At 38.9% G+C, this 25,236-nt stretch overlaps 1 protein-coding gene across 3 annotated transcripts; it reads left to right on the top strand.

Annotated features, from left to right (window-relative positions):
- Positions 1 to 25,234, top strand: LOC144659825 (vacuolar protein sorting-associated protein 41 homolog). Of its 3 annotated transcripts, none has more exons than XM_078520349.1 (39): positions 1 to 115; positions 219 to 386; positions 630 to 713; positions 1,458 to 1,532; positions 4,996 to 5,061; positions 5,239 to 5,304; positions 5,793 to 5,909; positions 6,279 to 6,343; positions 8,922 to 9,003; positions 9,123 to 9,186; positions 9,310 to 9,368; positions 9,478 to 9,522; positions 10,156 to 10,294; positions 11,919 to 11,966; positions 12,656 to 12,717; positions 12,821 to 12,874; positions 13,030 to 13,086; positions 14,609 to 14,670; positions 15,461 to 15,542; positions 15,684 to 15,776; positions 16,611 to 16,682; positions 16,769 to 16,824; positions 16,906 to 16,953; positions 17,055 to 17,151; positions 17,293 to 17,334; positions 17,619 to 17,669; positions 17,842 to 17,901; positions 18,787 to 18,864; positions 18,983 to 19,037; positions 19,816 to 19,880; positions 20,002 to 20,077; positions 20,278 to 20,339; positions 20,546 to 20,620; positions 20,749 to 20,792; positions 22,094 to 22,149; positions 22,554 to 22,598; positions 22,909 to 22,988; positions 23,664 to 24,059; positions 24,301 to 25,234. In XM_078520349.1, exons 1-38 carry the CDS (start codon positions 53 to 55, stop codon positions 23,748 to 23,750), a joined length of 2,700 nt encoding a protein of 899 aa, XP_078376475.1. In that variant the 5' UTR covers positions 1 to 52; the 3' UTR covers positions 23,751 to 24,059; positions 24,301 to 25,234. The 3 variants fall into 3 exon arrangements, with proteins under 3 accessions (XP_078376475.1, XP_078376474.1, XP_078376476.1); XM_078520348.1 differs by having other exon boundaries at positions 24,295 to 25,234; XM_078520350.1 differs by lacking the exon at positions 11,919 to 11,966 and having other exon boundaries at positions 24,295 to 25,234.
- The last annotated feature ends 2 nt before the right edge of the window (positions 25,235 to 25,236 follow it).

Genomic DNA, 25,236 nt, shown 5'->3' with positions numbered 1-25,236 from the left:
GATCCCTTATCCATCCCACAAGCCTTAGTGGTCAGTGGAAGGAATCGTCAAAATGGCCGATAAACAAGACAGAAAGGACCAAGAAAAAATAATGAAATCCAACACAAATACCGCGGTAATTTTTTTTCAGTGTATCTTTAAGGCTTCTTTATAACATGTATTTTAATCAGATAGGAAAAATAATTTGTCGTTGAGCACCGTTGTTGAATAATTCGCAGGAAGAAGAAGATGATGATGATGATGACGATGAAGAAGAAGAAGAAGATGGCTCGGATGAGGATGAGGACGAAGTAGAACCCAAGTTAAAATACGAAAGGATTGGAAATGCTATGAATACAATTCTCAATGGAGAAGAGTGTGCTAGCTGTATGGCAGTGCATACGAAGGTACTCGAGCCCTACGCCATGTAACCTTATCATTGGGGGAGGGGTACCTTGAATTCTGTAACTCTGTCATAAGACATAGATTGCGATGTTCATGAATTATAAGACTATGAAATCAAATTAACATAGAAACAGAAGGATAGCAAGAAGAATTGTTATCTCGTGATGTTGTTCTTGATAGGCTGGAGAGCTTCCCATTCAACCTTCCCATTTTATTTGACATTTTCATTTTCTTTTTGTTCCCAGTTTCTTGCCCTTGGGACTCACTATGGAGTTGTTCATATACTTGATCACCAGGGAAACCCAAGCAGTAGCAAAAAATATCCATCAGTAAGTACAGCAGATAATCAGCACATTAAAATAAGAACAAAGAATGGTTTCTTGATACTTCTGACTCTCTCCTCTGAACTGTAGATGCATGGAAGAATTGTGGGATCATTGTTACCCTAAATAGTCTTATCTGATATGTCGAACCACATATATAAACAATAGCCTCCATTTGGGGCGAAACTATACACGGATATTTGTCCGTGGACAATATCTGTTCCAAGAAGCAAACAGTTTAGGAAAACTGTGACCAGATAATGTCCAAGAACAAATTGAGGCTATTGTTTTTATTATCCTTCAAATATTTTTACACAAGGCCCCTTACTTCGGGAAACCTTCTCTCAAAGCTTTTAAACATTAAAATAATTCTGTTGGTGTTCAAAATGTAGTTGGTCTATTCAAAATGTTTAGTTCTATTTTATTTCACAATTTACTTGGGCTGAAAACTGAACCTGCGCACTTAAATCAATCTCACTTGGGGAATATTACTCGGATATTCCCCAATTTTAGTTGGGGCATATTGTGTCACCTGATGCTTTTTAACTAATCGGGCACGAGCGAAAATATTTGATGGATTATAACGGCTGATAAGACTGACATATGGGTCTGTCTTATATTTTCTTTCCCAAAATTTGTGTGTTAATGTATGTTTTTTTTTCTCGTGATTAAACTGTTCAGGATTTTTGTTAGGAAATTTGTCATCCTAATTAGAAGACTGCAACTGACTGTGTTTTTTTTTCTTTTCAGCATACTACTGCTATTAATCAAATAAGCATTGATCAAAGTGGAGACTATATAGCCAGTTGTTCAGATGATGGCCGTGTAAGCACATCAAAAAATATTTTATTCTGTTTTTTCTTCTTCGCCTTTCGCGTTGTTGTTTTTTTCCCAAAAAATATCCCTAATCCTCCCATGGAAGGTTTTTGGTATGAACCCCTACACAAGTTTCTGGAAATTCCAGTTTAACTTCATGCTTTCCTTTAAAAGCATGAACCAGCTGAATAGCTCAGCAAAATTTTAAATTTTTAATTACAAATCTATAAGGTAGAGATGCACCAAATCACTCTCCTCCTCAGAATTTCCAATGACCTTCCTTGCTTGAACTACACATTGTATTAAATAGATTTAGCCAAGCCTGAAAGAGGAGCTCCCCAGTTATTTACTTTGGCCTTCATGTAAATCTGAATTTACTGACCATAGACAGGGGAAAAGAAAGGACTTGAGCCTGTGATCCAATGGAAAACCATTGCCTGGTCAGCAGTCAACTTCAAAAAACCACATGACCTCAATAAGCTCTACATGTGAGCCCACGATATGGTCATGTGATAATAGTCAGCACATGCCTTGTTTTGACAGCTGTCAATTGACCATAACATGGATGTCCAATATCAAAGATATAAGCTGATGTTAACCTCAGCGTTAACCTTTTTCTGAAATATGGCCACCATGTTGCTCCATGTCGTACGTATGTACATATGTATGTACAGAGGGCACCTGCACCCACGAACCATGCCACTAGCCATGATGACCATGAAAAATCAAATGCATGGCTCTCCTATTTCTGTGCATGCATGATTCTCCTATTTTTATGGCTACGGGGCTCCACCCTGCGGTCCCTGCTGGGGAGCTCCGCTATGACATTGTTGGTTGACAAATTTGTCACTTAAAAGTCTCTGTGCATTTTTATAATTCTAGCTAAAGGTAACATTAATTTTACTCCGTATGATTGATTTAATTAACCCTTTGTTGGGTTTTCCTTTAAAGGACAGGAAGTGGTTACAAAAATGTTGTCATTATTGTAGTTTGCTAACTCTTTCCCTAGCCTCTGAACAAATATCTACCAAACTAACCAGGATTTAAGTTGTAGTTTCAATTTACTCTGACTTTTATTTCAACTGTTTGTATTACCAATAGCAGAATGAAAAAAGAAAAAAATATATTTAATAATTATATTTTTTGCAAAACATATTTCTACTGATTGTCATTTTAGATGTAAGTGTAAATTAATAATTACAGTCTGTGGTGATTTAAAATTATAATAAAGCTAAAACAGCAGAAGCAAAATTAATGTTTGCATTTATGGAATATAAAAGGGTTACTTTGGTTACACATTTTTGTTTTCTTTTGTAATTTAAAGTTACCAGTGAGAACAGAAATGCGTAACAAAGTGACAAAATGTCCTCATACTTCAAACTTTGTTTGTTTAACGTAGGTTGTTACCGGTGAATATGACCTGGTATTTTGGTGGTAGCAACATCTAAAATAACATGTAATACAGCAATTTAAAACGCAAGGCGCAGCTGTGTGTTTTAGACTTGATAAAACACAAACTGTGAATCTATTGAATGGCTTCAAAATCTTCTGATGTAGTTTACCGGTACAAGTCATGTAACTCATTCTGACTTGCACCAATATTTGGATCTGGGGTTATTTGGCTTAGAAAATTGGACTTAAAGTAAAGCTGTGTCTGTAGCAGATATAAAGACACTCATTTAACATTTATTTCTTTTGTATTTTGTTTTTGAGTTATTAATGAGTTTTCGAAGGAATATAAAAACTACCAGTTACTTTGGTTACACATTTTTGTTTTCTTTTGTAATTTTATATTACCAATGAAAACAGAAAGGCGTAACAAAGTGACAAAATGTCCTCATACTTCAAACTCTGTTTGTTTAACATAGGTTTTTGCCAGTGAATATGACCTGGTTATTTTTGGGTAGCAACATCTAAAATAACATGTAATAAAGCAATTTAAAACGCAAGGTGCAGCAAGTGTTTTAGACTTGATAAAACACGAACTGTGAATCTATTGGATGGCTTAGAAATCTTCTGATGTAGTTTACATGTAACTCATTCTGACTTGCACTTATATTTGGATCTGGGGTTATTTGGCTTAGAAAATTGGACTTAAAGTAAAGCTGTGTCTTTATCAGATATAAAGACACTCATTTAACATTTTATTTCATTTGTATTTTCTGTATGAATTATTAACGAGTTTTTGAAGGAATATAAAAACTACCAGGGTTACTTTGGTTACACAGTCTTGTTTTCTTTTGTAATTTTAAGTTACAAGTGAAAACAAGAAGGCGTAACAAAGTGACAAAATGTACTCAGACCTCAGTTCATACTCTGTTTGTTTAACGTAGGTTGTTGCCAGTGAATATGACCTGGTATTTGGTGGTAGAAAAATCTAAAACAACGTGTAATACAACAATTTAAAACGCAAGGTGCAGCCAAGTGTTTTAGACTTGATAAAACACGAACTGTGAATCTATTGGATGGCTTAGAAATCTTCTGATGTAGTTTACATGTAACTCATTCCGACTTGCACTTATATTTGGATCTGGGGTTATTTGGCTTAGAAAATTGGACTTAAAGTAAAGCTGTGTCTTTATCAGATATAAAGACACTCATTTAACATTTATTTCATTTGTATTTTCTGTATGAATTATTAACGAGTTTTTGAAGGAATATAAAAAACTACCAGCCTGAGGGTTACTTTGGTTACACAGTCTTGTTTTCTTTTGTAATTTTAAGTTACAAGTGAAAACAAGAATGCGTAACAAAGTGACAAAATGTACTCAGACCTCAGTTCATACTCTGTTTGTTTAACGTAGGTTGTTGCCAGTGAATATGACTTGGTATTTGGTGGCAGCAACATCTAAAATAACAAGTAATACAACAACTTCAATTGTGAAACACGGTGCAACTTGCAACAGTCTTATGGTTGTTCTAGATGTTGGTAGATGTGGAAGGCCCTGTCCCTTGTTCAATTATAGAAGTTTTGCCGATGTGTTATACTATAAATCACTGAACTGTGGAACCAACCCGAATTTTCATATTTCTACCCCGCCCACTTTCATTGTTAAATTCCAGAAATTCCTGTGGCACATGTGCTGCGCCTCCTTCTCGACACTGTTGTTTATGATTGTTTGTTTGAACTGCACTTGAAAAATAATCTCGGTGAAAGTTATTTTTTTCCGACCAAAACATAAAATTAGGGCCAAATCTCGACAGGACCACTTAAAGAAAATAGCAAGCACTTCATTTAACCAAGGTTTATTAAGTTTCTCTTTACTGACCGTTTATTTGACACTTCATAAAACAACAATCGTGATGTAAATAGTGAGCTCTTAGTTAAAGGCAACGGTTGGAATTTACAGAAGAAAGTAGGTGGGCAGGGCAGTGACATAAAAATTTGGGCTTATTCCACGATTTTCGTCGTAAAATCCCCAGTTTTCCAGCAGGACATCTGTTGAGTTGCTCTTTGTCCTTTATTTTTCAGGTTGTCATAAATGGCCTTTACAGTAATGAGAATAATGTTCAAGCCAGTTTTGACTCTCCTGTTAAGGTGACAAGCTATTTTAGTTAACTTTTCTGCTTTGTTCTTGCAAAATGTTCCTTAAACTAATTGTTTTATATAAATTTATTTTCTTCTTATGCGAAGCAAATCTTCAAGCAAGTTAACTGATTAAGTTATTGAATGTATCAAATTATGGCAAAATCATTATACCCCTTTTGTTTTCAGTCAGTAGCTTTAGATCCTGAGTTTTCCAAGAAAAGAACAAAGATGTATGTAACTGGAGGAACAAAGGTAAGTTTTTCCCTGTTTCATTCACAAAAATGTAAATTTTGATCAGGGTCTGAATGCCCAACAGGTAATCTTGCTGGGTGACATGATGGCCTTATGTTTAGAGCACTGGACACCAGATTGTGCAAATTCTGGGTTCCAGCGCTGGCCAAGGTCTTAATTCTGTGTTGTTAGGCAAGACAGAAACTGAAAATTCAGTGCTAGGGTGATCAGGGGCAGATCTTAGGGGAGGGTGCAGGGGGTGCACCCCCCTTCCCCCCCCCCCTCTGGTGACTTTCTTACCGGTATACAACTGGTATTCTGCAAAAAAATGTCTGTTATGCCATTCCTTAGTGGTGCACCCCCCCCTCCCCCCCTAAGAAAATTCCTGGACCTGCCCCTGATGATGGCCAGTATGAGAGTTGAATGCAGACTCCTGTTATTTAATAACTAAAGTGAACTACTGCGTTGTTACAATGTCCAATGACACTCTCCGTTTTGTGTTTTTGTAGCTAATCTTGACTGAGAGAGGCTGGTTCAGAAACAAAGCTACAATCTTACATGAAGGAGAAGGAAACATCAGAACAATTAAATGGAGATCACATCTCATAGCATGGGCCAATGATGCGGTATGATGAGATATGAAGAAAGCCTGTCTGTCTTCCATGGATATTTTATAGGACATGTTCCTAGTCCATACTATCTTAAAAAGCATTTGATTTAAAAAGAACACTCAGTTAAACTTCTGTTTCCACTCATATGAAAGTGCAGGCACCTCCTACCTGTATCAGCCCTTCAAATGGTCTGTTTTTATTGTTGTATCCCTAGTTTCATTTAAGCACCACAAATTGAACAATTTTTTTAAAAAAACCCTTCAGCTTGGCAAAAATGAGAAATGCCCAGCACCACAGTTAAGTTCTCACCCCTGCTTAATCTGTTGCACTTTAAGAAAGAGGTCTTCCGATTGGCGTAATACCCGTTTTTTTTGTCTGTTTCAGGAAGTCAAGGTTTTTGACTTGAATTCTCAACGAGTAATAACTCACATAAAAAGAGAGCCAGGAAAGTATGTACAATAATTATTATTATACATTGTAGTCGTTAGCTGTCTTCTTATTGGCTAAGAGCCTACAGCTAATTCTGGGAATCGGCGCAACCTACAGATTAGTGAATAATCTGCTAGCAGATTATTCACTTATCTGTGGGTTGCACGTGCAATGCATGATTTCCAAGAGCAATGTGGCAGGCATCTGGCAGCGAAGGAAATTCATAGTTCATGGAGGACTTCGCCTTTTCAACCGAGCAATAATTTGACCTAAGTTGAAAAATTATTGGACCATAAAGTCTCGGAAAACACAAAGAATTGAGTTGAGAATTGGGAAGGAACTATAAAAATACTTTGAGGAAAAAGCAGGATGACAAGTAGGAATTAGCACAAGTGTTGAAACAGGTTGAAATCATTTGTCTGAATTAATTTTCTTTACCAAAAATGTACCCAGTGTATAATAAAACTATTATTAGATTCGGTTTTTGTGCTATCCGGAATAATCAAGGTCTCGGTAAGTGTTATCAGCCTCAGCCTTCAGCTTACCTCGACCTTGATTATTCCAGATATCACAAAAACCTCATCCAATAATTGAAGGCCTAAGCGCAAGAAACGCACTTTGTGTTTTGGCCAAATTAAAAAAATGTCACAAACGACTCCAAATTTCGCATGCAAGTTCGTTTACGTGTGCTTAACATTGATCTGTATTCAAATTCGCTGAATCTAGCTTCGTTTTTTAGAAATTACGTATGCAAAGGACAAAGGCGTTTTGCAAAGCTTACGTTCTCCACAGTCAGCCAGCAGCATGAGTTTTTCGACACATCGCGTGTAAATCTTTCCTTCTAGCGTTATTTAACTGTCCGGGGAGGTTGAAAAACGTGTCAGAGCCATGCTTTTTAGTTCCTTAGCCACCATTTTGAGGATTCGCTTTACGAAAAGGACTGGATAACACATTGTGACGCGATGTCACCTGATAGGTGTCACGTGAGAGGAAAGAGAGAGAAAAAAAAAATGGCCGTTTGTTCCTGAAAATCATTTGAAGCCTTTGGTTAGTTTTAGCGTAAGTGCGGCTGCCAGGTGGTTGAAGGACATCATTAAGTCTGAATACCCGTAAGTTTACAGCATCGCTCGAAGAACTGAGTGATGTTTCTGCCTTTGTTTTGTACAACAGCGCTGTTTAGCGCTTCGGAAAAAACGTTGCAAACAAGGTAGTTTTGAGCCTGGCCGCACAGAGAGTCTAAAACAAGAGGTTTCTTGCCGGGAACTTCGTCAACGCGAGTTTTACAGGGTCCGCTTGGGTTCTGCCGCGACAAAGTTGCCGAGAAGTGACCTGGTTTTAGACTTTAAAAAATTCTTTATATGTTCCCCAGGGGACGTTCCCTCGCAAAATTATTTTCTGTGTCTCATTAAATATTCATCAATCAATAAATCAATCAATCGATTCGTGCCTTAGTTTATCTTGTTTTCGCGGGATTTTGTAGATGTGTGATGATGTAAGGAGTGGAGATAGAAGTGAGAGCAAGCCGGCGGCACTCAACTGAAAGCAAAACTAGTATAATGTGACAACACGAGCAAGCGTATTCAATCAACAATCAGTCTTTATTTCACTTTCACCTCGGCAAATTACAGCTAACGGTAACACTAAACAGAGTAAAATAGTCTTGCCCGAAACAACAAAAACTAGCTAACCGCAAGCAGACTGCAGAAAAGCTAGCTGCAAGCAAACTGGCGTGAAAGCTTAGTTGCATTAAAAGCGCGATCTATAAAAGGTTGAGGCTGACTCTGATCCTAAACTTAACTTGAAACGGCTTAACTCCCTAATCCCTTGGGGTTAGTGTTAAACTTTATTTATTTATTTATTTTTTTTTTGCGTTAGGGCTAGGCTTTTGCGTTAGGGCTAAGTCTGTAACCCTAATCTGAAACTCTAACCCCGACCCTACGGCCTTGGGGTTACCTTTTGCGTTAGGGCTAGGACTGTAACCCTAAAAATTTAGCTGACTTCATCGTCTTGAGAAACAAAAGGTTTCCTTTGTTTATCGTTTGTAAAAGAAAAGTCAAAAGACGCCGCACAAGCAAAAACCTTGTCTTTTTGCATGTGTTATTTTTCGAAAACGAAGGAAAGACCAGCAAAACTAAATACAGGGCAGTGTTGAGCACACGTAAACGAACTTGCGTGCGAAATTTGGAGTTGTTTGTGAGAATTTTCAATTTGGCCAAAACACAAAGTGCGTTTCTTGCGCTTACGCCTTCAATTGTTTATTATTACAGTCGAAGCTTATGTAAGCAACTACTATGGGAATTTGAAAAAGTGTTCATAACTAGAGCTTATTGTTTACAGGAATAAACTCTTGTAAGCAGCCACACCCTGAAACAGTAGAGGCTGATAACTTTCCAGAACTTTAGGCATAATTCTTTCCACTGTTCATTTATTTGTTCAAAGTTTATAAACCATGCTTAGGCCTGATGAACTCTTGATCACTGAATCTCAATAATTAAGTAACCTATACTTCCCTCTTTGAAATACTAAATAAAAAATTATGATGGATAGTTTTAAGTCAGGATTTTTTATGTCTTCTAATTTGTGGGTTCTGGTTTTCAGCTACAGACCTGAATTGTATCGTTGTTGTTTGTGTTGGAGAGATGATGTCACTCTTCTCATTGGCTGGGCAGACACGGTTCAGGTACAAGCCATTTGTTTGACTTGACTCCAAATATTTTGCTCCAACGTATTCCTAGTAAAAAACCACACCATCCTACTTATATGTCTTGTCCTCGTGTATAATAAATTCTCTTTCCTCAGGTTTGTGTTGTGAAGGAAAGGTTAGTTCAAAGATCAGATCTTCCTCCCCTGGTTGTGGAAATAGGTAAATATTATCATTTCTTCAATTCTTAAGTTTAGAGGTTTTCACTTTAGAATCTACCTTGTCCAATTGAATTCAATTGATCAGTACTACCTAAACCTCAAAACTTCGTTTTGTTTTTTGCAGTTGCCAGATTTAAAACCGATTATTACATTTCTGGAATTGCATTCCTGAAAAATGATTTGGTAAGCTCTTAATTAATAATTATTTTTTTGTTTTGTGTGACTGTTCGGTTTTAATGATTACACTCCAAGTAATTTTTTTAGGCTAAGAATTTTTGTAAATTTGTTTCAGGTTATTCTGTCTTACATGACAAACATCGAAGCTGGAACGAGAAAGGTAACGTGTGTGATGGTAAAGAACTTGGTTTTTGACTGTGTTTGTTGAGTTCCATATACATACATGTACATGTATAGTAAAGGAAATATACGATGAGCTCTAACCAGTCTGAGCAACTAATTCTGGTGCCTTGAAATAGTAAGGAGCACAACCAGTGTATACCTGCCAACTCTCACGCCTGCGAATTGAAAACCCTGATCTAACGCCAACTCACGCTTACGAACCAATTTCTCACGCCTAGTTGAAAAATGCGAGTTTTTACAACCAAAATGGACACACTTTCCAAAAAATGTAAACTCAAACCAATGTGAGAAACAAAAACTCCATGTAAAATGAGTAAATGCCGATACTTTCTCCGAAATCTCAGAGTTTTGATGAGAAGAGCATTTGAAATGGGGTCGTGTTTAGCAAAACATGTCCATGCACTAGGATCGGGATATGTTCGGAACATCTTCGGAATTCCTCGGACGTCTTCGGGAGGCTTCGGACATTTTCGTATCCTCTTCGGAAATCCTGGCACTCTCAAGATAAAAATCTCACGCCTTCGACCCAGAAAAAGTTGGCAGGTATACCAGTGTTAAAACATAATGTTAATCACATTATTCTGAGTCAAATTTTTCTATCAACTGACAGAAAGGTGAACCCTTAGTTGCACACAGACCACAGCTGAGAATTGTTACACCACGTGGCCTCAATGAACCTGAGGAGATTTCAGCAGATGCTCTGTCAGTCAGAGGATTTGAGCAGTATCGCTGTGATGATTATCACTTAGGTAGGATTTTGTTGTCCCGTTGTTGATCAGTTGACAGACAGATGGACAAACAGAAGAAAAAGTGGACAAACCGTAATTTTTTTTTTTTACTAGCAAATTTAAAAGATAATGAACTATTCAAATTATTAAAATCTTTTAATCCACATGGTAAATAGACTACGAGCAGTCCCAATTTTTTCGCATAGTCCGTCGAGCTTGAAGCGATTTTTTTTTCGAAGAGTCAGTCGAGCTTGAAGTGAAAAAATTACGCGCGGGGGGAGGAGGCGAGGTGAGGTGAGAAGCGAAAAAAAAATAGGGACTACCCGCAAAGCCACAGTGTTTGAATTATGCGTTGCTCTCACAACGCAAAAATACGATTGGCTAACGCTTGGATCGTTGACAGCAAGATGTCAATACGTTGTCAACACTTGCATGTCATATTGCGAAGCGATAGGAGCGAGAGCTTTTGAGCTCCCGAAATCCCTTCTCAAGACTTATTTTGTCGCCATAAAATTGCATCTCCGAAGAACAGTTTTAATTCAGTGTATGTGCAGCAAGTCTGCCAAAGTACAGAGTGAAAATAATAGAGAAGAATTCAACCAAAAGTAGCTTTATTCTACCGAAATTCAAGGCTCATAAAAAAAAAAACGGCTGTTCTGCGCGAGCTTCGTAAATTACAACCCGGGAAAAAAAATTTAACAAACAGAAGCGCTTTAAACACTTACATCAAGCTGCCTTTACATTAAGTAGCCCATAGAGGTGAATCAGTGTTATAAAAATAAACATTACTGGAAATGTATAAATCGCCAGAGATAAAACTTTGCAGACGATTCATCAAAAAAGCTTTGAGTTTGATGCGTACGTGACAAACCCAACTAATTATAAGTGCAGCGGTGTCAATTGACAGTACGTCAAAATGCGGAAATATTATTGGACACGGCAAATTAGATTTGAAATCGAAGCCAAAAATCACTCGGCCGTGAAAGGTCAAACGCTGTGGCTTTGCGGGTAGTCCCTATTTTTTTCACTTCTCGCCTAGCCCCGCCTCCTCCGCCCGCGCGTTCATCTTTTTTCGCTTCAAGCTCGACAGGCTCATTGAAAAAAAATTTTCACCTCAAGCTGGACGGACTCTGCAAAAAAAGAGGGACTGCTTGTAGTCTACATGGTAAATTGACAAAAAAATTTGCTCTTTTAAGTCTAAACTGCAAGTGCTATCTGAAAGTTGATACACTGGAAAATTGACAATTTTAGAGTTTGTTAGTGAATAGTCTAGTGGTGATCGTCTACTAGCAAAATGGGATCTGGCAACCAGATCTTTAGTTTCCTGTTCTTTAAAAGGCATGACTTAAAAATTGCTGAGTTACAAGTTGTGTCAATTAACAATGAGAAATTAAAGCCACATGCATCAAATAATATTTTATCCAATGAATCAACACTTGTGACAGCCTTTCTCTTCAGTATCCTTCAACAGTTGGTTTTAGGAGTCATTTATAATTTAACACATAATACGGCTTTCTCTTGTAATAACTTTTCAGATAGTCTTGCAAATAGAACTAATCTACTTGACAAGACAATAATTTGGTAATGACTACAGTAATGCATGATTAATTAACGTTTGATGCTTGGCTTATTACGCATCTGTCAGCTTTTCTGCATGATGATCTGGACAGTCCTTCCACTTCCTTTCAGTGTGGTAGGTAACAGTGCTTCAACAGATAGATAACATTAACTCTAAATGTTTATTAATATATTACACTTCTGCTTGCATTGCTTTACGTCAGCCATTTGATATTTCTCTTGGTGCTTGATAGGTTTAAGAATATGTGCATAACATGACTTCATCAATGCTATTGTTTTGCTAACCAATGGTAGAAAAATATGTAAAATCCATTTAATAATGAATTTATTTCTATGAACATTTACTTAATACCTAATCCTCTTTGTCCGTTTCCACTCATAAAGATGCCTATGATCGTTTTGCCTTTTTTAATTTTTTTTTTAAGAACAGTCAAAATTATTTGTTAAATTGTAAATACCTAAAATGTAAAGTAAAGTGTAAGCCACGTTAGTTATAATATCAATAATCGGCGAGATCATAAAAAGTTATATAAGATAACTTAAAATAGCCTGTGTACAGCCGCTCAAAAAAATCGTGGAGGGATGCAATATTTTTTTAGCAGGGCGGGACGGCTGTACACAGGCTAACTTAAAATGCTTCTTATAAACTTTGTGTTAAATATTGGTACCCAAGGCACATGAACACTTGGTTTTACCATCTACCGGTAGTCTTTTGATAATGTTGCCAACGGTTAGGTCTTTTACTTAAACGTGTGATCACAGTAAATGACCCAGATATTTACACTTTTCTGTTCCTCTTTACAGAGAATGTTGCTGAGGAGAACCTATTTTATATTGTTAGTCCAAAAGACCTTGTGCTGGCCAAGGTGTGTCATGATAAAACTTATAAATAGATCATTTTTTTTTTTTTTGTTGAAAGCACTAGGCCCATCGTTTGATAAACAAGTTAATATTGGTGTTTTGTTTTAGCCTAGAAACATTGATGATCACATCAAATGGCTCGTAGATCATGGAAAATATGAGGTACAGAAAAAATATATAAAGCCAAGGATGTTAAAATAGCATAGTTAAAAATTTATTCCTTTGCGTTTTCACTATGGTGAGTTATATGTTTTATACTGAATATTACTTGTGCATATTTGTTGTCAAGGGTCTCAATTATTTTGTTTTTACCACAGGAAGCTTTAGTTGCAGCAGAGACACACAGTAAAGAGGTCAAGAAACACAATCAACAGGTAAGTACAAGATTTGTCTTTACTCACAGGGTGGTGCAGTGGCCTAAGGGGGATTGCAGCCGTGGAGTAACGGATCCAGGTTTTAGTGCTAACCAGGATTGTGCTGTGTATTTTATGTATTATTGTTATTATTTCAAATGTTACTAACCTTAAGGCTATCTTTGTGTGTGTGTAATAACTTGAGAATTGTAATAGTGAAGTGTAATTATCATAGTTATTAATTAACTTTATTTTTATTTATTTATTTATTTTTTTCATTATAATTTCTTTTTTCTATTCCTAAAATGTATGTTACTTTATTGTGTAATTTATGTTCTTTTTTGTAATTGCAATAAAAAAATAAAAAAATAAAAAAAAGGATTGTGCTGTGTTGTGTTGCATTGCATTGCATTGCATTGCACTGTGTGTGGTGCAGTGCGGGGCAGGCTGGCCCGGCCTGGTGCAGCGCTTTGCTGCACTGCACTGCACTGTGCTGTGTTCTTGAACAACACTTATTTCACTCCACTCAGGAGTGTTTACAAATGAATGCTACCTATTAGAGCAAGCTGACAAAATGCTGAGGGTAACCCTGTGATGGACTAGCACCCCTCCCAGGGGGAGTAACCATACTCCTTCTCCCTTTACGCTCTAAAACAGGGATAAGCATCAGAAAGCACAGATCAGCTGATAGTGAGGGCCTCCCAGGGGCAGGGGGGGGAGGACCATGTTCCCTTGTTCCCAACAAAATTTTCCTTGTGTTCTCGTGTTTCCGAAAAGTAATTTTCTTTTGTTCCTGTGATCCCAGTTTTACCTTATTATAGGAATATAACGAAGCATTTTAACAACGCAAACAAAATTTACGCGTAATAAAATTAACGCGAATTGTCGAAGATTTATGTTTACATGCATTTAATTAACGCGAATTCTGGTGTGATGTGTGCTTACATGCAGTTTATTAACGCGAATTTGTTGCGTAGTAATTTTTATAGCAAGCTGCGCTAGTTAAAAGACAAAACAAGAACGTCCAACATCAGAACTTGAGGTTTAATTCTGATAAACCATACACAACAAAGATATTTAAACAGACCAAAAAGTGAATAGTATTCAATGCATGGGTCCAGGGATGGAATACATCCCCTCCTAGCATTTTCCACTGCCTCTGTTATCCCTGCAGCTTTGACGGAGAAGTAGATGACGTGTTAACATAACTTACCCAGAAATAAAGGTGTCTTAAAATAACAATGCTGTAAAATAGAGTGATTTTAATCAACAATGACTTAAATTAAGGTACATTAAATTAACACGAATTTTTGAAATTCGCGTTAATTACATGTATCGTTAATTTCCTATAATAAGGTATTTTTCTTTTGTTCCCATGTTCACAAAAAGTTAATATCCATGTTCCCTTGTTCCTGAAACCCCTGGGGGAGCTTCAATAGTTAACATGCGTGGTAGATCTCTAATGGGCTCTTATACATGTAAGCCTAACAGTTTTCAACAAAATAACTTTCTTAACCTGTGTTTTTGCATTTGCAAATACAAGGATATTGGAAGAGCTTATCTGAAATCTCTGATGGAGGAAGGAAAATACGAAACAGCTGCAAGGTTAGTGCATAACAATTTCAATGTCATGTGCTTCACTTGGCTCAAGTACCATCTCTAGGATATTTAAAAGGGACTTGATAACTTGACTTCATGTGGGAGGCACAATGGCCTTATGGTTAGCGCGCTGGACTCTCGATTGAGCCGTCCTGGTCTGAGCCTGGCTGGGGTCATTGTATTGTGTTCTTGGGCAAGACACAATGGGTACCGATGAACTAATTTGATGCTGGGGGATAACCCTGTGATGGACTAACCATTAGGCCACTGCACCTCCCATCATCCAGAGAGGAGTAGAAATACCGTAATGATTCAATTTAGTGCCCTCCTTCCAAGAAGTGCCCCCTTCCAAATAAGCAACCCCCTTTGAATGTGTTTTTGGTAATAATCGCCCCTATTCCAATAAGCGCCCCTATTGTTGATAACTGCCCTTACTGCAGTCATTGATGTAGAATAGATAAACTCAATAATATTATTAAAGGTTTGTTTTGAACATTTGGTTGTTTCTAAAAAAAATTAATAAGCGTCCTGTCCTGAATAAGCACCCTGTCTCGAATAAGCGCCATCCCTTGAGGTGCCCAAAGTAAATGAGCGCCCCACGTGCTAAATTGAATCATTACAGTACTCCTAGTCACCTCCTGCTACAGAAACTGGGATAAGCTTTGGCCTGTATGGACCACTAGGCTCAACGCAGACTACTTTTATCAAGTCGCAAGCCATTCTGAAAGAAACGAAGCCCCAAAAGTAACAATGCAATTTCGAGTTTCAACTCTTTCTGTGTATTTTTTTTTTACAGAACGTGTGTAAAAGTCTTGAATGATGACAAGAAACTTTGGGAAGATGAAGTGTATAAGTTTGCCAGGAAGCATCAACTGGAGGTACATGTTGTTTGTTTGTTTGTTTTTTCATATAATAAGGGAAATTTCATTACCTGATTCTGATTACCAGTCGGTTCCATTTGCTTATCTTATCATCACTTTCTGACTAAACTTGACGCTGATGTTGTTTTTCTCCACCAGGCCATTGCACCATACATTCCAACAAGCACAGTAAAGCTGAGCTCAGCAATTTATGAAATGGTTTTGTACGACTTCCTCAAGAAAGACGACAAGGTGACTAATGCCTGGTTTTCACCAGCGTCGCAAGCACAAGCGCAAGCCTTAGTAGTTTGTGCCCAGTGAAAACGAAAGTCAACATAAGCACAAGCATAAGGATACAATGTTTACTATTTACAAGGCTCAAATGCTCAGACGCGAGGCGAATCTGGAATGAGTGCTTTAAAGGGAACCTCGGCTGTAAAACAGTTCTGGCCAAAATAAAAGGTTAACAACAGTGTAAAATCGATTTGGTTATTAAAAGTCGCAAATTCGTTTTTTCATTCGAATACTGGGTCTTTTATTTGTCAGTTTTTGATTTTTCGAATTTCCCGCGCGCCGCCATTTTGGATTTTATGACGTCACTGCGTTGCCGTTATTGTAAGGAAGCAGAGATTTTTTGTGTGAAACATATTGGGCAACGCACTGACGTCATAAATTCCAAAATGGCTTCGCGCGGGAAATTTAAAAGCCATAATCGTTTTCCTTAGAAGTTGTTATTAAATGCCTATTTCTCCCTTGTCCGGTAAAATTTGAAATTTACGCAACATTTCAAACGACTCAGTGTCAACGTGCCTCAAGAGCAGAGGTTCCCTTTAATTGGGCAGACACGGCCAGATGTCGTAAATTTCCTTGTGCTTTTGCGGTGTTTGTTTTCACACGGCATAACAAGTCTTTGCGAGTAGGGAACTGAAGTGTCTACACAACTGGGTTGGGGGCATTGTCTGAGCTGGGGAAGCTGTAACACACTAGACCTTAAAATAACGCCGTTCCAGTAGCAGTTTGTCTTGTTTGTTTTGTTTAAAATCTCCATTCTCTTCTTAGTTTTCAAACTTTTTGCTTTTGTTTCAGAAATTTCAGGCACTGATCAAGGATTGGCCAGCAGATCTGTACAGCGTACAGCCCATCATCAGTGCAATACAGGTAAGTTGGACACATGGCACTTAAACGCAGTACGTTCTAGCCGACTGACCAAACATTAACAACTTAATTTTTGTTTTGCTCTGTAGGATCAGCTGGAAAAAGATCCTGAAAATCGCGTTCTACTGGAGACGCTTGGAGAACTGTAAGAGTCTTGCTAGTCCTGTTTTGTTGTACATTTAACACACAAATTCGAACAGTTGCTGACATTGTGGTTCTATTACAGATACACGCGACTGACGAGATATGACAAAGGACTGGCGATATATCTGAAGTGAGTTGCGCCTAACCTTAAACTTGACAAATTTCCTTAAAATGTTACATGCACTCTGTTTCAGTAATTTTCAGTAATTTTGATGTTTGCGTATTTTACAGACTTGGCCACAGTGATGTGTTTAACTTGATTCATCAACACAACTTGTTCGATTCAATCCAGGACAAAATTATCATGCTAATGGAGTTTGACAAAGAGGTAACACTTCCGAGCATCATTCTCCAAAAACCTTTGAAGTATTTTTATTATTATTTTTTCTTTAGTTTCAAACCACTGTTTTGAAGTTCCATGCGGTTTTAAGTCATTTATGTAGCGCAACCTATGCTATTTGTTTTACAGAAAGCAGTGAAGATGTTGATTGACAATGTGGACAAAATTCCCGTAAGTGTATCTTTTTCAGTTGTGCATTCGACTAATAAAAAAATATCGTAAGCAGTTTGATTCTCCTCTTCTTCTGTCTGTTCTCTTAATTTTGCGCATTTTTGCAATGCAAGTACTGTCCTATAAGCAGAATGCCCATGCTTGTCAGTATCCCGGTAAAATAACATACATTTCTAAATTGCGAACGGGAAGTCGTTATATCGGGGATCGTGCACTCGCTTATCTTTTTGTCGCGGTTGTGACAAGGTGTGTCATCTTCGATTTTCTCGTTCAATCATTTAAAGGTTGAAGAAGTTGTACGCCAGCTGAACAAAAGATCGGAACTGCTCCATGTGGTCAGTATTATTTGCTGTTTTCCTGTTTGCTTTGAACTAGAAATTGGTTCATGAACCTTATCTTTACATGAATTTGCTCCGGGAGGAAGCATGCATACGGCGTAGAATTGTGTAAGGAAAGAAAAATATATTGCCTCGTTTAACACTGTGTTATTATTTTTGTTTGGCTCAGTATCTAGACACGCTGTTTGTGAGGGATCCACAGGCTGGAATGGATTACCACGAACTACAGGTAAAACCGGTTTGCTGTTTGTATTTCATTTGTAGATAAGATTAGGTTTTCATACAACTGAAACCAACACTATTACAGAGGCTGAGTATATAACTGCCCACGAACTGTGAAACAAACCAATCATGTTAGACTGCAATGTAACTTGTGGAAAGCGCGGGAAAACACGTAAACGGCGACAAGCGCGGGAAAACACATAACTACCAGCAAACGCGGCAAACACGTGCCTACCGGCAAGCACGGGAAAGTACATAACTACCAGCAAGCGCGGGAAACACGTGCCTACCGGCAAGCGCGGGAAAATAACTAACTACCAGCAAGCGCGGGAGAATACATAACTACCAGCAAGCGCGGGAAAACGCGTGCCTACCAGCAAGCGCGGGAAAACACGTAACTACCAGCAAGCGCAGGAAAATACATAACTACCAGCAAGCGCGGGAAAACACATAGCTACCAGCAAGCGCGGGAAAATACATAACTACCAGCAAGCGCGGGAAAACACGTAACTACCAGCAAGCGCGGGAAAACACATAACTACCAGCAAGCGCGGGAAACACATTACTACCAGCAAGCGCGGGAAAACACATAACTACCAGCAAGCGCGGGAAACACATTACTACCAGCAAGCGCGGGAAACACGTGCCTACCAGCAAGCGCGGAAAAATTCATAACTACCACCAAGCGCGGGAAAACAAGCGCGAGAAGACGACCTCGTGCTTGATTATGTTTTTTTCACCACATTATCTTCACTCCGTTTGGTTGGAGCACATTGCACCAGTTTTATGAACCAGTTCTAAACCTCAGTCTATGCAAAACCAAAGCAACACTTAATTGCTATTGATAGTCAGTGAATAAAGCTCCAATAATAAAATTTTTTCTTCTTTTCAGATTCCTCTTTACGCAGAGTTCGACCGTCCAAAACTTCTTACATTCCTGAGAAACAGCAACTATTATCCGCTACAAAAGGTAGCTAGCCGTTGATTTCCAAGAGTGATTTCGTTTTATTCCCCGGCACTAACAGATTCATCATTTCCCAAGTTTTTTTAGTCAGTTATTTTTAATCAGTTCACCCTGTCTCCTTTAGGCTTTAAATGAGTGTGAACAGAGACGTTTGGTTCCAGAGATGGTCTTTTTGCTCAGTGAGTATTTAATTTAAGTTAAGATATTTTAGAATATTTTTACTTTCCTGACCGTTGTAAAGTAATTATCTTTTGTTTATCACAACGAATTCAAATAAGTCAGCAAACCAGTCAGAACTAGGAAGTGAGAACGTGCAACCAGTGTCAAGCGGTGGGAAATAAGTACCCAGAGCTAAGCGAGGACAACGCGCGTAAGCCAAGATATATTTGGATTTATTTTCCTCCTTATTAGTTGGAAACATGAAAACTGTATTACAGTGGAACCTCGATATAACGAAGGGCCAAGGGACTGGGAAAATGTGTTAGCTATAACGAGGTTCTTTTTCATATTTTTTGCTATTACTGGGACGAAAAATATCGTTCGTTATATCGAGGACTTCGTTATATAGAGGTTCGTTAAATCGAGGTTCCACTGTACAACGGGTCTGCTTTACTGTGGCTCGTATATCGCAGATGTATGTATTGGCAATGAGTTTCTAGCAATTTCTTGCTTGCTGTACAACAAGGCGCGTACGTAGTAGGCTAGACTTTCTAAAAGTCGTTCGCTTTTTCATTTCCGGTTTGGTGGTAGTAGACCCCGGTGCGAACGACGAGCTCTCGCGCTTCGCGCTCGAGCTCTCGCGCTTCGCGCTCGCTCTCGCGCTGCGCGCTCGCCTTCGCGCTTCGCGCTCTGTGAGCTCGACTTGTAAGCAAGTCTAGTAGTAGGCCCATTTAAACAACAAAATATCCTTTTGGTCTCGGCTTTGGTGACGTGTTTTGTTTGTTGTGGTGGCTATAGGTCGTATGGGAAACAACAAGCAAGCTTTGCAGCTGATAATTCAAGACGAGAACGACGTAGAAAAGGTTAGTGTAGTGAAATAAAGTGAGCGGTAATTATCACAAAATAAATAACTAGCACGAAAGAGCCAAAGTGTTTGCAGAGATGGTTGATAGTTCGAGTGATGTAATGTTTGTTGATTGACAGGCAATTGAATTCGCCAAGGAACAAGACGACGAGGAATTGTGGGACGATCTTATCAATTATTCTCTTGATAAACCAGGTATTTAATTTCTTCAGAGTTTGCGAACGAAGTGTGAACGCCGTTGTTCTTTTAGCATTTTCGTCTCCCAGATGGATTGTTTTGGAGCAAACCACGAAGTCAACAATGAGGAGAGCGTCAATTGAATTTTTCAGTGGAACGTGCCAAAATGTTGCCAATGAAACGATTAATGGGATTTTTCTTTTTCCTTATTTCTTTAGAATTTATCACAGGTCTCCTGCAAAATATCGGAACCCATGTTGATCCCATCAAACTTATTCAGGTACAGCACTTCTACAACTGAATTTGCTTGGCATAAATGATTGTTCTTACTTTAATGCACCAGAACTAATTATTTGGATCGTCGCGCAAAAAACGGCGGCGAAGGGACTAATTTCATGGCACCTTTTTATTACCGTAACTACTTCATGTGTTCACTTATGAAAGTCTTGACGCAAGCTGACGGTTTTGTCTATCTTCATTTCACAGAGAATACCAGAAGGAATGAAGATTCCTGGTCTAAGGGATTCGCTGGTGAAGATCCTTCAGGATTTCAATTTACAGGTATAAAATGTCAACTGAAACAAATGTTGACCATTTGATCGGCGTATCAAACCTTTGCTTGCTGGAAGCGGCTTTCAAGAACTGCTGGAACTTTTCACGGATTCATTTTGACCTATTTTTGTCTTTAGATTTCTCTTCGTGAAGGCTGCAAAAAGATTCTTGTCAAAGACAGGTGAGAATGAAACAACACTTGATAAGGTTATAAATTAACCGCCGTATTTCCCGTTCTCGCCGTCAACGCACACATTAGTTTCTGTAGAACTTAGCAGTTCCCTGATCCAGGTTGGTCGCCTGCAAGATGGTCTAAGAATACCAAAATTTTTCAATAAGTCAGGCTTCGATAAAGCAAACCGACTTAGAGCGGTTTTCACTTGAGTGTCGAAAGTAATTTGCGTTTGCTTTGGTTTTGCATTACTACGCTCAGTGATTGGTTTAAAAATCTCGCGCCACTTTCTTAGCCAATCAGAAGTAAAACCAAAAGCAATCGTGACTCGCTCATACACGTTTTCCCGCGCTTCGTGCCGGCTTCGCATATTTGCTTCGAGTTTTGATTGGCTGACTGGATTGTCTGTGTCTTTTTTGATTGGCCAGAGTAATTACTTTGGTTTTGGTTTTACTACACTCAATTGAAAACTGCTCTATCGAAATGAAGAATGTCCTGTAAGTCTTTGTTGAGCGCGTACACGTACCATCAGCGACTGGCTTAGGCTGCGCAATCAAATTCAGTATACGTAGGGGGAACCGTATTCCAATAGTGCACGCTGATAGCGTGAGCAAAACGCTTCGCATCGTTTTGGGGTTTTGATGTACATTTCCACCGGCAATGCCACAGGGCACAGAGGAGTCAAGTTTGTCCGCAATTCAAAATCTCTACCGTGCAAAACGACCTTCAAAAGCTTTTCAAAGTGATCGTGTGAGCCTTACGTGATACAACGCCGTCATGCGATCGTCTGGTGATATCGTATTCTGACAATGGTCGCCTGCGAAAGCGAAGCTTTCCGACGAGGTACGAAGTGCCGAGAAGAAAAAGAGACTCTCTTTTTCTTACTGCTGGTCTCTCTGGTAACGCCCACAAACATTGATGTCTGCGGATGTCGCATGAGGGTATGAAGACGATATCACCAGACCAGACAATCTGTAAACAAGTATCGTATGACGGCGTTGTATCACGTACGGCTCACACGATCGCTTTGAAAAGCTTTTGAAGGTTGTTTTGCACGGTAGAGATTTTGAATTGCGGACTTGACTCCTCTGTGCCCTGTGGCAATGCCATAAAAACAATTGGTTCGAGAATCTAGAGTTGCTCGCGGCTATCACCTCGAGCAACTCTTACGCTTCTTTCGTTCTCTCCAAATTTTCTGCGTGCTCCATAACTCGATAGTGCACGCTACAGCATGAACCAATTTTCAATTAATCGTGTTTCATTCACTAAATCCACGAACTAAAGACAACCGATCTTCTTTCTTCCTGTAGTGTGTCCTTGCTGCAAAGACTCAGTAAAGTACAGCAGAAGGGTGTGTCTGTTGACGGTACGTATTCTAGAGACAAATTACCAAATCAAAACCATTTTTTTTTTTTTTTTTTTTTTTTCGAGCCTTTTTTGCGGAGGGTGTGAAGTGAACCGCGGGGGTAACTCTTAGCATAAAACCAAGCTCTACTCAAGGGGACTGATATTCGGAATCTGCCTTCTTATCGGAGGGATTTTTCCGTCTGAGATATGAGGAGGGAGGGACACCGTTTGGTAGGGGGACTTATTTTTGGAGTTTTATAGATGACTGCTGTTTTCATTTATGCTTTTACATTTACAAAGAAATTTCATTCGGGCCTCTCTGTCATAGCCTGCGAGAGCAGACGCATTTCAAGCGACGGCCGGAAATGCGTCTGCTCTCGCAAGCTACTCTGTCATGACTGATTGGTAGTTTTGTATTTGCAGATGAAACGAAGTGTCCAATATGTCAAGGAACGGTCATTGCTGAAGGTTAGTGTAATAAAGACCAACTCTGCAAAAAAAAATCAGCTCTTCTTTTGCTATCTTCTTTTAATTCACATTGTACACACAGACGGTCCAGGCTCGCGGTCACGCACTCTCTCGGAAAGGGGGAGAGCGTGTGGCTACGAGCGACCTATACAGTCTGAAAATCAGGCTAGCACAAAGGTCGGTCTAAACTCTTTTCGAAAAACAAAGAACAAATTTTTTTCCCTGTTTGCTGTTTGTCTGAATGTGAATGCTATAGCTCAAGAAAAGCGTTACTGACTTATATTTCTTGTTGTTTGTGCTTTTTCATCAGACACAAGACGAGCCTCGCATGTTGTCGTGTTCTTCTGTAAACATGTTTATCACGAAGACTGCCTGCCGGCGCGTGATGTGGTGAGTCATGAACTCATTGTCTAGCTAAAAAAATAAATTTAAAGGTAGAAGCTTGTGGGGCCGTGTATGTCCGATCGAATTGGAATTTAAAAGTGTTGGCTTTTGTGGAGGGAGGAAAACCGGAGAAAACCCTCGGAGCAAGGATGAAGCTTTGTTTTTGATGTTAAATTTTGTTTTATTCCAAGGAAGTACACACTAAAACTGAAAGTCTAACCTCTTTGTAAGGTTAAGCGCCTGATTTATAAGGACAATGCTCTGATATGGAGAGTCTGACGCCACTCCCCAACAACTGAGCTTCCCTGGCAATATTCTGGAGAATTTAGCGAACCTTCGTGATAATTAAAGCCGGGAATTGTCGTGAAATGGAAGGGCGAAATCCACTGCTGCAGGGCTGCAAATAATTTTTTTCACTTGAAAGGACATATGTCCTGCTGAGACACCATCTTGGTCGGACAAATCAAAATTGTCGTCGGACATTTTTATTCATTGTTGCCGTAAAATGATTTATGATCAAAAAATTGTCTGGACATTATGTCCGACCACACTTCAGAGTTCGTCGGACATGAGCAAATTTTTGTCGGACAATGTCCGATGACCGACTGTTATTTGCAGCCCTGCTGCTGTACACAATTTTTTTAGCTTGAAGTTTGAACATGTGATTTCTGTTCTTTACAGGGTCCGTTTTGCCAGATCTGTACGGCACACAGTCAAGTGAAGAGACTTCGATCTCGTCACGTGCAAAGGAATGAGGCACGGCCTTAATGTGCTGGATCACATACAGTGTAAAACTGAATAAAGAGAACGAGTACAGACAAGAACGATATACAGTAAACGACGCCCTTCGGCTGCTCTATGATTCGGCAGCCTTCAAGGATCAAACTTCCCTCACGTGGTGATCGTGATAAGAGAGAACAACCACACGCTAAAGATTTCTGTCGCCACAAGCGCAGGAAAACAACAATTTTGTAATGACTTTTGTAGTCTAAAATATTAAATAATCTCGAATGATCGTACAACACACCGAGCCAAACACTGGGGCGTAAAATAATGTAATCAACCAATCAGGGCCGGGTTGTTCGAAAGCCGATTAACACTAACCCAGGATTAAAAGTTAATCGAGGGTTCAATTTTTCTTGCATAAAAGTGTTTTTATTGCTTACGTTTTGTGGAGTTTGAGTTTAGTCGATGGCAAGGCTGAACAACGGAAAATATAAACAGAAAATCTCACTGAAAAGTTGAAAAGCTGATATCAAAATTTGCGCTAATCCTGGATTAGCTTAATCGTGCTTTGAACAACCCGGCCCAGAACTAGAAGCAGGCATGTAACAGGCGGTAGACGCGGGAAAACATGTCACTGGTGCCAAGCGCGGGAAATCATGTAACGGGCGGCAAGCGCGGGAAAACATGTTACCGGTGCCAAGCGCGGGAAATCATGTAACGGGGAAAAACGTGAACGGCACAACTGGCAACAAGCGCTGGAATGTCACAGACAGAACACTATAGTTTTTGGTATCACATGATTGGTTGCAAAAACAACACATTCATTATGATTAGGTAGACTACATTGCAGGAATTTAGTAATGAGATTTAATTTTACAAATGCAAAACCGATGGCAACGAGTTATTACTTTCATAGTAATTGGGCAAGGATTCAACCTTTAGAAAAATTAAACTGGGGGAAACATTCAAGCAGAAACAGCGCGTGCAGTTCCCAAAAACTATTTGCTGGATAAAAACTTCCTTTGTCACAACCAACCAGCCAGACATGCAAATTTTTAACCAGCTAATGCTTTCTGATTTGCGAAGCACAAGAATTCATAGCCTGCGAGCAGGCTCTCTATTCGGGGACAACGTGAATCACTGAAAAACGAAGCAAAAAGGTTAAAACATTTTGATATTGCGTTCCCCAGTGCCTGTACGACTGTTGTTCTTATGCTTGCGTTGTTGTGAAAGTAAGGCTTAAAGGGACTGTGTCACGGCTGAGTTAAGTTTATTTTATTAAGTTTTGCCAAATATTCGCTATGAAACAATGTTTCCGAAGAAATTACTTCTATGGATCTAAATGACAAAACCATAGCTTCATTGTGTTATTGAATTGTTCCTTCACTCTATTAGAGGTTATTTTTGTATTTCACCGAATTTTGATGGTCATTTCCCACGCCTAAATTTGGCTAAAATCCGTGACGCAGTTCCTTTAACTTTATAGTTTCTCTTTAAAATAATGAAATAAAGAAAAAAAAACGCAAGA

Source organism: Oculina patagonica, chromosome 7 (assembly GCF_052425735.1).
Source record: "Oculina patagonica isolate OP01 chromosome 7, crgOcupat, whole genome shotgun sequence".
In the NCBI taxonomy this organism is placed as follows: Eukaryota; Metazoa; Cnidaria; class Anthozoa; order Scleractinia; family Oculinidae; genus Oculina; species Oculina patagonica.
This window is presented reverse-complemented; position numbering and strand designations above follow the sequence as displayed.

What these genes read in the sequence shown, in the direction of transcription:
- LOC144659825 (XM_078520349.1), top strand. Translation starts at nt 53, where the DNA reads ATGGCCGATAAACAAGACAGAAAGGACCAAGAAAAAATAATGAAATCC. An exon ending in CCAGGAAGCATCAACTGGAG is followed by an intron (nt 15,543 to 15,683) that starts GTACATGTTGTT and finishes TTTCTCCACCAG; the next exon opens with GCCATTGCACCATACATTCC. An exon ending in TTCAGGATTTCAATTTACAG is followed by an intron (nt 20,621 to 20,748) that starts GTATAAAATGTC and finishes TTTTGTCTTTAG; the next exon opens with ATTTCTCTTCGTGAAGGCTG.